Raw genomic sequence first — 12,142 nt, 5'->3', positions numbered from 1 at the left:
CCATGGCAGTGTATGTTTGTAGGAAGTGACAGATGAATTAACCAATCAGATTTTGATTTATAGTGGGAGGGACCAAAAATGTATTGCCCTCTGCCTTCTTAAAGGCCAACACTAGATTAATCGCAAGTCAGTGCCGTTAGCGCAGCAGTGAAGTCACCTTCCAGCTGGTGTAGCGTTCATCAGTAGTGTTAGTGAATGCTAATAAATCAGTCAAGCCAGTGCTATCGAGAGCAAGTAGTACAGGCTAACGATGGAGAAACGGAGATTTCTGTCTCCAGATTCTTCTTCCATGCACACTCGCTACAGTATTTTTCACTCAGACTTAAAGGAAAAGAAGGCCCGTGGTTAAAATACAGTTATGAAGATAGATTATGATATAAACCAATGATTCATGCGAATAATTGAAAATAAGGAGCTCACACAATTAAGATTTCCATCTCCAAAAGTCAGTTTCTATGCAGAATTTCCCCATCATCGACGATTTCATAAATGCCGCCATTGAAAATATTTTAACCAATCAGAAAAATCCCCCCCCGGATCGTTTGCGGCAATGTTCTGACGTCACTTGGGCACAGCACATGGACGCTCATCTGCACTTAATCCCCCCACACACACATTACAAGAAATCGCTGCCCCTGGCTGGAGATTATTTCATTAAAAGTTTATATGAAAAAATTTTTAATTCCCTTTCTCTAGCAAAAAAATGGAGGGGGAAAGATAATACTGATGAACAGTGAGGGAAGAGTGAACAGCTGATGTACTCCTATGTGACTGAATGGGGGGAGGCAACTTTTAATATTGATATCCCCGGTACAAGTAGTGCTGCTGTGACAGCCTCATTTTGCGGACTGTAACCTTGCTAGACTACCTACAAACAGATCTGCATACAATCTGACTTACGTAAATCTGGCAAAGAGGCAAGTGCATGAGTTTTTACACATTCCTGGCAGCATAAGCACTCATTCGCATGCTTCAGCCATGTGTGATCACAAGGTTTGCACGAACACCATTGTGTGTTGCCCATCCATTGTTCCTCCCAGCTTCAGGATCTGAAGAGCTGGCTTCCTGTTCTGATTCTTCTTGAGAATCACCTTCCTCAACTCTTGGCTCAAACTGATAGGGTTCTAGGCCAGCAGAATCTGCAATGAATTCGTACTCGCTGCCTTCTGAGGCGCTTTCCACCATCTTGTCTGCGGAAGTTGATTACCGCTTAACGCTTTGCCCCTTCAGTACTGAAGAGTGACACTCAGCCTTGCACCCAAATAATGTCACGCATTGCCCTTCCAACAGGCTGCACGGCAGCCTACTGATGGCATTAGAGCAGCGATACAAAAACGCTCACAACTTTCTCATAAATGGTCAAACATGCCTGAAAATTTTCTTACAGGCTCTCAGTATTACAAGCTACCAACCCATGCATGTACACTACCGTTCAAAAGTTTGGGGTCACCCAGACAATTTTGTGTTTTCCATGAAAAGTCACACTTTTATTTACCACCATAAGTTGTAAAATGAATAGAAAATATAGTCAAGACATTTTTCTGGCCATTTTGAGCATTTAATCGACCCCACAAATGTGATGCTCCAGAAACTCAATCTGCTCAAAGGAAGGTCAGTTTTATAGCTTCTCTAAAGAGCTCAACTGTTTTCAGCTGTGCTAACATGATTGTACAAGGGTTTTCTAATCATCCATTAGCCTTCTGAGGCAATGAGCAAACACATTGTACCATTAGAACACTGGAGTGAGAGTTGCTGGAAATGGGCCTCTATACACCTATGGAGATATTGCACCAAAAACCACACATTTGCAGCTAGAACAGTCATTTAGCACATTAGCAATGGATAGAGTGGATTTCTGATTAGTTTAAAATGATCTTCATTGAAAAGAACAGTGCTTTTCTTTCAAAAATAAGGACATTTCAAAGGGACCCCAAACTTTTGAACGGTAGTGTATTTATGTTACATTTTCCATTCCTTTAAACATTTATTTCCCGATGTAATTTACTTAGTTACTTTTAAAACCAACATTGACAGCTAGACACAACGAAGCTACCTGGCACCCTGCCATTAATCCCTTGCAAAATCCTTTGCCCTGTTGTTTTTTTGTTGTGTCTGGCTAAGTTTTGGCTGAGCTGAAGTCCCAACTCTAACGGTTCGCCACTGAAACACAGTATACTGTTCTTCAGTAACTGTTTCACCAAACAAGTGCCTTCAGGTATGTGTTATAACACTCATTTAATTCCCCCCCGCCTTATTTGAAGAAAGAAAGCACAACTTTATTCATCACACACTTGTGAAATTTCCTGTCTGCACTTAACCCATCTGAAGCAGTGAACACACACATGCGCGCACACACATACCCAGAGCAGTGGGCAGCCATGCTAACAGCGCCCGGGGAGCAGTTGGGAGTTAGGTGCCTCGCTCAAGGGCACCTCAGCCCAAGGCCGTCCCATATTAATCTAACCGCATGTCTTTGGACTGTGGGGGGAAACCGGAGCACCCAGAGGAAACCCACGCAGACACGGGGAGAACATGCAAACTCCATACAGAAAGGCCCCTGTCGGCCACTGGGTTTGAACCCAGACCCTTCTTGCTGTGAGGCGACAGTGCTAACCACTACACCACCGTGCCACCCTAAATTATGCCTACTCTGGTAGGTTTTTTTTTTTTTTTTGCTATGACCCGGATTCAAACCAGGGTTGCTGCGGCTACAACACAGAGTACTAACCACTATATGATCACGGCGAACCACTCAGAGGTTTAAGAAAAAAAAAGCTGTAAGAAAACCCCAAAACTTTTTTACATGTAATGTACACATGAACAGGAAATGCATGCTCATAAACATAACCTCATGATTAACTCATTGTTCCTTCACTCTCGTCCTCTTTAATTGGCATGATTATTTTCCTCGCTTTGCTCCCATGAGGACAAGAAGAAACATTCACACTTGAGGAAACGGCACACTCATGCTCATCACTTCCTTATTCGTTGAAATGATACATCACTCATTTATTAACGATCCTGATTATTCCCCTGCCATTGAGCTGGCTGCTTTTCATCTGGATTCATTCGTAATTTATTCTGTTTGCTTTGGAGTTTTCCAAACAGCTACATGCAAAAATATCTTTTCGGATTCATGGTGCATTTCAGCACGTGACTCAACATCTGTCTGAGTGAAAGAAGCGTAAAGCTGACCAGGAGGTGTGTTAATTAGGAAGGAGTTTGACATCAGTCGAGTGGATGAGAATACACAGTCACATGGACACATTCATATGCTGTACTTCAGTCCCCTTGAATGTATGATAATGCTCTTAGCTATGTGTGTGTGTGTGTGTGTGTGTTGCAACGATTTTGAACTGTTTGTTTGCCTCAGGTTGAGCTTGTCACTGAAGGTCAAAGCCATCTCTTTTAAAATGCTTAAACAGGAAAGCAGTGGAGAGTGTGTGTGTGGGGTGGGGGGTGAAGGAGGAGTTATAAGATCCTAATCTAGCCCTCTTGTCTGTTCAGACAGGTGAAATAGAGAATGAATAGAGAATATTTCCCCAGGAAAAGGGCAGTGCTCTTGTACCAGCTGTGCAGTTGAGTCAGTGTGGGTTTTTTGTGTTTAACCCTCTCTTCATTCGACACCTTGAGTCAAGTGGAAACTAAACAGGATTTATTCGGTCAAATCAGAAATGAAACCACAGTTATACAGCATAATGTTACCCTAACTTATTTCTGACAGCTCCATATTAACCAGGCTTATACTCGAGTCCGACTCATGCCCTAATTTTTTTTGGGCTTTTTTCACCTTTATTATTGGATAGGAGAGTGTAGAGACAGGAAATGAGCAGGAGAGAGAGAGAGACAGGGAGGGATCGGGAAATGACCTCGGGCCAGAATCAAACCCGGCTCCCTGGATTTATGGTATGGCGCCTTATCCACCTGAGCCACCACGCCCCCATGCCCTAATTTTAAGGAATCGTGACTCGACTTGGACTTGAACACTGACGACTTGAGCACTTGGACTTGGACTCATGCATTAACTGCATTCGGACTCGTAAATTGGAGACGAGGACTAGGATTTTTTAAATTTAGCGTAAGATATTTATATCTACGCCCATAGTCAGCTGGGATAGGCTCCAGCTTCCCTGCGACCCTGTAGAACAGGATAAGCGGCTACAGATAATGGATGGATGGATATCTATATTAATTTTTGTACTAATTTCATGCAAGAGTGTCACACCTGCGCGCCTTGGCACATGCATCAGATAGACTCTCAGGCACTCCGGACAGCATACACGCCAAGGGGACTCTCGTGGGTACTGTAAATGACTCGCACCTGCACAGGATGAAGGTGCAATCAGCGTGCTGATATAAAAACTGTGAAAACACACTTACTTTGTGAAGTATTGAGTTGTGTTGCTGACACATTACTGAGCCTTATTTCCTTGTTTGGGTTCCTGATCCCTGATTTCCTGTTTCTCATCTTTGATTCTGCCGAGTCTACGATAGCCTGTTTGTGCCTTGCTCGACCTATTGCCTGTTTTACGATTTTTCCTGCCGTTCTGGATTGTTTACCGTCTTCACTTGTATTAATAAACACACCTTCTGCACTTACATCCGTTTCCCAACCATCTCTGACAGAATACTTCACACTCCCTGACAAAGAGAATACACATTCACCTGTTCATACATCATGTTCAGGAACAAACTAATGTTAATGGTGCTGAAACAGCCACCGTCAAATGGTACAGTTGGAGTGTTGGACTAAACTCGGACCAATAGCGGACTCGACTTGACTCTATTTATTTTTAATGACTTGGACTTGACTTGGACTCAAGGTTTAGTGACTCGACTACAACACCTGATAACCAGTCAGTTTAATTTTTTAACGCCACCATTTTCTCACTGATTTGGTCCTTGCTAATTCCTGCCCACCAGCCAGCTCTCCTCGGTCACATGACACCCACCAACAAGCAAGGGTGAAGATGAACACGTGTCCTCCGAAACACTTAAAGCCACCAGCCAACCTCATCTTTTCAAATTACTTCTGCCACAGGGCAACATAACACACTCCGAGGACAGTGCTATCTACCCTCTTCCACATATAGTAGCAGTCAAAAGTTTGTACATAGGGTTCTCTGTATTGTGACTATTTTCTACATTGTAGAACAATACTGAAGACATCAAAACTATGAAATAACATATGTAACAGATATGGAGTTATGTAGTAAACAAAAAAAAGTGTTTAAAAAAACACCATGTTTCATATTTTAGATTCTTCAATCTAGCCAGTGTCTACCTTGATGATGCTTTACACACTATTGGCGTTATCTTAACCAGCTTCATGAGGGAGTCACCTGGAATGCTTTTCAATTAACAGGTGCCTCGTCAAAAGTTAATTAGTGCAATTTGTTGCCTTCTTAATGCTTTTGAAACCATTAAACAGTAAATAGTAAATAATAAAAATACAGTAAATAGCCCTGTTCCACAACTGTAGTAATCCATATTATGTCAAGAACCACTCAACTAAGTAAAGAGAAACAACATCCATCATTACTTTAAGACAAGAAGTGTCTTAATTACAACCCCAATTCCAAAAAAGTTGGGACAAAGTACAAATTGTAAATAAAAACGGAATGCAATAATTTACAAATCTCAAAAACTGATATTGTATTCACAATAGAACATAGAAAACATATCAAATGTCGAAAGTGAGACATTTTGAAATTTCATGCCAAATATTGGCTCATTTGAAATTTCATGACAGCAACACATCTCAAAAAAGTTGGGACAGGGACAATAAGAGGCTGGAAAAGTTAAAGGTACAAAAAAGGAACAGCTGGAGGACCAAATTGCAACTCATTCGGTCAATTGGCAATAGGTCATTAACATGACTGGGTATAAAAAGAGCATCTTGGAGTGGCAGCGGCTCTCAGAAGTAAAGATGGGAAGAGGATCACCAATCCCCCTAATTCTGCGCCGACAAATAGTGGAGCAATATCAGAGAGGAGTTCGACAGTGTAAAATTGCAAAGAGTTTGAACATATCATCATCTACAGTGCATAATATCATCAAAAGATTCAGAGAATCTGGAAGAATCTCTGTGCGTAAGGGTCAAGGCCGGAAAACCATACTGGGTGCCCGTGATCTTTGGGCCCTTAGACGGCACTGCATCACATACAGGCATGCTTCTGTATTGGAAATCACACAATGGGCTCAGGAATATTTCCAGAGAACATTATCTGTGAACACAATTCACCGTGCCATCCGCCGTTGCCAGCTAAAACTCTATAGTTCAAAGAAGAAGCCGTATCTAAACATGATCCAGAAGCGCAGACGTCTTCTCTGGGCCAAGGCTCATTTAAAATGGACTGTGGCAAAGTGGAAAACTGTTCTGTGGTCAGACGAATCAAAATTTGAAGTTCTTTATGGAAATCAGGGACGCCGTGTCACTCGGACTAAAGAGGAGAAGGACGAACCAAGTTGTTATCAGCGCTCAGTTCAGAAGCCTGCATCTCTGATGGTATGGGGCTGCATTAGTACGTGTGGCATGGGCAGCTTACACATCTGGAAAGACACCATCGATGCTGAAAGGTATATCCAGGTTCTAGAGCAACATATGCTCCCATCCAGACGACGTCTCTTTCAGGGAAGACCTTGCATTTTCCAACATGACAATGCCAAACCACATCCTGCATCAATTACAGCATCATGGCTGCGTAGAAGAAGGGTCCGGGTACTGAACTGGCCAGTCTGCAGTCCAGATCTTTCACCCATAGAAAACATTTGGCGCATCATAAAACGGAAGATACGACAAAAAAGACCTAAGACAGTTGAGCAACTAGAATCCTACATTAGACAAGAATGGGTTAACATTCCTATCCCTAAACTTGAGCAACTTGTCTCCTCAGTCCCCAGACGTTTACAGACTGTTGTAAAGAGAAAAGGGGATGTCTCACAGTGGGAAACATGGCCTTGTCCCAACTTTTTTGAGATGTGGTGTTGTCATGAAATTTAAAATCACCTAATTTTTCTCTTTAAATGATACATTTTTTCAGTTTAAACATTTGATATGTCATCTATGCTCTATTCTAAATAAAATATGGAATTTTGAAACTTCCACATCATTGCATTCCGTTTTTATTTACAATTTGTACTTTGTCCCAACTTTTTTGGACTCGGGGTTGTAATAAAAATAAAGAAAAAAAAACTGTATCAGAAGGCGTGTCCAAATTTTTGACTGGTACTGTATATGATGTATATGAAGTTTCTTCCTCATGTCGTCTGAGGGAGTTTTTTCTTGCCACCGTTGCCACAGGCGTGCTCATTGGGGATAGATTACGGATAAAATTAGCTCATGTTTAAAGTCATTCAAATTCTGTAAAGCTGCTTTGTGACAATGTCTACTGTTAAAAGCGCTATAGAAATAAACTTGACTTGATCTCACAGATGCCCATGATTGGCTAGTGTTGCTATGATTGACAGGGGAGAGAGCGTATGTCCCTCCCACCCAGAGGGCATGACCAATCGCTCACAACCTCTGAATTTTTTTTTTTTTGTGTGTGTGTGTGCATCTTGGGAGCTGAAAGTTTTTTTTTTTTAATCTTTCAAAAATAAATAAAAAGGGCCTGATCTCCATCAGTCAGTTTACATCACATGGCCGGCCGTTGCACTACAGCCACAAGCCATGACCCTATATACAGTATGTGCACCACTTAGTGAGGTGAAGAGGCCAAACCCCGACTGTAGTTGTCACGTTATATTTATAGTGTTATAGTTCACTGGGAAATGCATGCAGCAGAGCAGTAGGTTATGTAGCCTTTCTGAAGTGTTTGTTTTTAGTTGATGCACTGTGACACTGACCAGAGTAAAGCGGTTGCTGAAGATGAACAAATGAATTAAAATAAACGAATATCAAGGAAACATAATAAATAATAGACCCTTTACAATGAAATGGTTATATCCAGTGTAGTTTCAGAAGGATATGTATTGTTAGCATTAGCTGTATGTCAGAGTGCTAACTTTACCCATATCAACTGAAGTAGCTCTATTGATCGCTTTTTATTTCTATACATTTACATTTTTGTATATTGTATTATATATATATATTTTTTAATTGCTGGATTTTTGCTATCCCTGACGATGGACATTTTATGGCTTTTATCATTAACATCTGTCATTTATATTAGTGCTGATACAAAGCAGATGTGCAGCGTTCAGATGTTCCTGCTTTCCTGTGACTAATGGCTTTAGTATTTTGTATTTATTACCATCTTTCTGGGTATGGCGCAACTGGTACAAAACATTGGACATGGCTACAGTATGATGCATTTAATTTAATATAATTGAATTTCAGGAAACTCGCAGAGGACAAGGCCTCATTTCCAGTGGTCCAGAGTTATATAAACAAAATGAAAGTAGAATATTTCATTATTAAAGATTAAAAATGGCAGAGTGTACTAAAAAAGCATCAGTGCCAGTTATGCCTGCCAGAAATACTCTGAAATGCACAACAAAGGAAATTATTTATATCTTTTCTCATCACTGGAGCTTTTTAAAAGACCCACAGTCCTTGCTGGTTGTGCTGTGAAATGGAGAGAGCGGAGTTGTATGGACACTGCTCCCTTCTGGTAGAGAGGAGAAGTACACAGTTTTTACAGCATTAAACAGCTTCAGTTGGGCGGTAGGGACTAGATAGTGTGTGTGTGTGTGTGTGTGTGTGTGTGTGTGTGTGTGTGTGTGCAAAAGAAAGATGTACATTGCTACCTTTTTAATACTAATAATGGTCAATATTCTGTATTAGTGTTTTATGAGATCATGTGCAAACATGTTTGTTGTGTAATTGTCTGCACCAATCTCGACTGCTTCCGTGTGTGTTCATGTGTGTATTTTTGTTTGCAGCGGCAGCAGCACACAGCATGGCAGAGCGGGAATCAACCAGCAGCAAGCACAACCTTCACACAGGCCTGATCCTGGCCATGCTCATGATGATGTTGGTCATAGTGGCTGTGGTGCTGGTGACTGTTTACATCTACCACCACCCCAGCTCAGCCGCCAGCCTCTTCTTCATCGAGGTGTGTGTGTGTGTGTGTGTGTGTGTGTGTGTGTGTGTGTGTGTGTGTGTGTGTACTTGCTACATACTGAGGACCGTAATACACTTTTATCCAACAGTGTTAAGACATTTTTGGTAAATGAGGACATTTTGGCTGCTCCTCACTTCTTCAAAGGGCTGTTTGAGGGTTAAAACTTAGTCTGAGGGTTTGGGTTAGGGTAAGGGTTGGGGTTCGGCATTTAGTTATGATGGTTAAAGGTAGACTGCCTTTCAGATTTTTCAAGTGTAGGTCATAAAAAGCATTTTCCCTGACACCCAATTATTTTTGTTTAGTGGACCGAAACCTACTGAATTTAAATCACAGACTTCCAATTTTATTAGTTTTTTAAAATAGAACAATTAATGAATTTAGAGCCACATGGCCCGAAATTCTCCTCTATTATTTCCTGCTTCACCATGACCCAATTCAAGATACTACGTCATGCATCACGTGGTGGGCTTTCCCCGTTTGCACAAGGCATTGTGGGATACAAATTTGAAACAGGAGAGAAAAATGGAGGACGTGAGTGTACGAATGAAACGTGAAAGACTGACTACAGTCACAGAAAGCGAGAAGAAAAGATATGTTGCGAAAGAAAGGAAATGCAGGACCAAACTAATAAATCTCGGCGGTCAGCGAGCACCTCGGTGTGATCAGCTGTTCGTTTAGTGACAGAATGATGGAACTGTCAGTGCACGGTCAAGGTAAACCTGTAGATGGCAGTAATGCAACACTGTGGATGCCAGCTGTCGTAAAACCCAAAAGAAGGTGAGAAACCCGCGCATGCGCACACGGACTTCCTCTGTCTGCTTGACTGCACAAAACGAGCAATTTCATGCACATTATTTGCTCGGGAATCCCCTCAAATTAAATAACTTCCCAGCCACAGAATGACCTGATATTTTGTGAGATATTACAGAAATAAACATCACACTGACCAAATTTCAGAGGGAACTAAATTTCACCGATTTCATGAAATCGAAAGGCCGTCTAGCTTTAAGGTTAGGGTAAGGGCTGGGGAATGTATTCTGTCAGTGAGTGTCCCCACAAATATCGAAGTGCGTGTGCACATGTGAGTGAGAGAGAAATGTTAAGCTTTTGAGTTTTCTTTAATCAAAAACATTATAAAAATGAGTCAGAGGTCGAGTAGACTGCATAAAAATAGTGATTTATGAAGATTTTTTTTCTATTTTTAACTTGTGAAATCACAATTCTGAATTATTTGCAAAACTTTTGACGAATAAAATAAAGGAAGATGATGAATTATTTTCAATAAATGTACACAATTTTAGCATTTAAAATGGGCTTGGTGTGAAACCAAATCATACAGAGATCAACAGTTAATTTAATTTTTAGTCCAGTGTCAGTGCAGTTTTCTAATTGTATAGTCATGGAGTGGGATGAAATACTTACCTATAGGCATGTGAGGATTCACCCAATGCATGATTTGATTCACAATATTGGGTCCAGGATTAGATTTTCCCCACAATATTTTTGAAAAAAAAAAAAGAATTTTATTTCCAAAAAATCCAACTGTTATTTCCCTATTCTTTATTAACTTAAAGCTATTCAGCCTTTCGATTTCATAAAATCGGTGAAATTTAGTTCCCTCTGAAATTTGGTCATTGTGATACTTTTTATTTCTGTAATATCTAAAAAATATCAGGCCATTCTGTGTCTGGGAAGTTATTTAATTTGAGGGGATTCCCAAGCAAATAATGTGCATGAAATCGCTCGCTTCGTGCAATCAGGCAGACAGAGGAAGTCCGTGTGCGCATGCGCAGGTTTACCTTCTTCTTTTGGGTTTTACAGCAGCTGGCATCCACAGTGTTGCATTACTTCCATCTACAGGTTTACCTTGACCGTGCACTGACAGTTCCATCATTCTGTCGCTAAACGAACAGCTGATCACACCGAGGTGCTCGCTGACCGCTGATATTTATTAGTTTGGTCCTGCATTTCCTTTCCTTCGCAGCATAACGTCTTTTCTTCTCGCTTTCCGTTACTGTAGTTGGTCTTTCACGTTTCATTCGCGTCCTCCATTTTCCTCTCCGGTTTCAAATTTGTATCCCACAATGCCTTGCGTGAACGGGGAAAGCCCACCATGTGATGCATGACGTAGTATCTTGAATTGGGTCATGGTGAAGCAGGAAATAATAGCAGAGAATTTAGGGCCACGTGGCTCTAAATTCATTAATTGTTCTATTTAAAAAATAAATAACCTAATAAAATTGGAAGTCTGTGATTCAAATTCAGTAGCTTTCGGTCCACTAAGCAAAAATAATTGTCAGGGAAAATTCTTTTTATGACCTAAACTTGAAAAATCTGAAAGGCAGTATAGCTTTAAGTATTCCTTTTTTCATTTTATTAAAAATGAAAAAAGTGAATAACAAATAGGCCTTTTCTTAATAAACTTATGAACATTTATATTACCCCCAGTTGTTTCTCTTTTCTTCAGCTTTCAGCAGTGTGTAAAAAGAGAGCTCTGATTTCTTGTTAAATCCATTTGTACAGTCAGTCACACAACAGCTCTTTCCCATTTTAGATCTGGGGTTTTTTTGTGTGTGTTTTTTCTCACGGCATTAGAGCTGTGTTACTTCTGTCTCAGGAGAAGTCACATGTATTCCTGCTATTGTATGTTATTTCGCCCTCTGCTGTCTAAAGAATGCAAATTCATCTTGGAAAAACTAAGAGATTACACAGCCTGATAATATCAATTCATTGTTTCATTATAAATTTGTATCACAATTTATAATTGCACAATATATCGTTACATGCCTACATACATGTATAACCTCATAATTTAGCTATTTTTAAGCAGTGTTGTTATATTAAATGTATAATTTGAGAAAATTTGCGGTAAAAATGCCAGCACACAGTTATGTCACAAGAGTTTTTCCAGCATTCTTTTAGTGGCTCTCACTTTGTAAAACTTTCCTCCATGGAAAATTGTCTGGATAGAACTTTACTGCTAGGAGTGTACGCCCGATAATAAAAATTTATAGCTGCATGTAGCAAGACCCTGATGTGGGTGGAGCACAGAAGCATGGCAGGCGGTTGTTTGC

General features: G+C 40.5%; 1 protein-coding gene across 2 annotated transcripts in view; it reads left to right on the top strand.

The window, feature by feature from the left end:
* The window catches only part of plxdc2b (plexin domain containing 2b), a 335,111-nt gene that overhangs the window by 319,613 nt on the left and 3,356 nt on the right, over window positions 1-12,142 (top strand). For both annotated transcript variants that reach the window (XM_060932768.1, XM_060932767.1), the window contains one exon: window positions 8,887-9,059. In XM_060932768.1, the coding sequence (XP_060788751.1) occupies window positions 8,887-9,059 (173 nt within the window). The remainder of the gene's footprint in view (window positions 1-8,886; window positions 9,060-12,142) is intronic.

This window comes from Neoarius graeffei, chromosome 1 (assembly GCF_027579695.1).
Source record: "Neoarius graeffei isolate fNeoGra1 chromosome 1, fNeoGra1.pri, whole genome shotgun sequence".
Taxonomy (NCBI): domain Eukaryota; kingdom Metazoa; phylum Chordata; class Actinopteri; order Siluriformes; family Ariidae; genus Neoarius; species Neoarius graeffei.
This window is presented reverse-complemented; position numbering and strand designations above follow the sequence as displayed.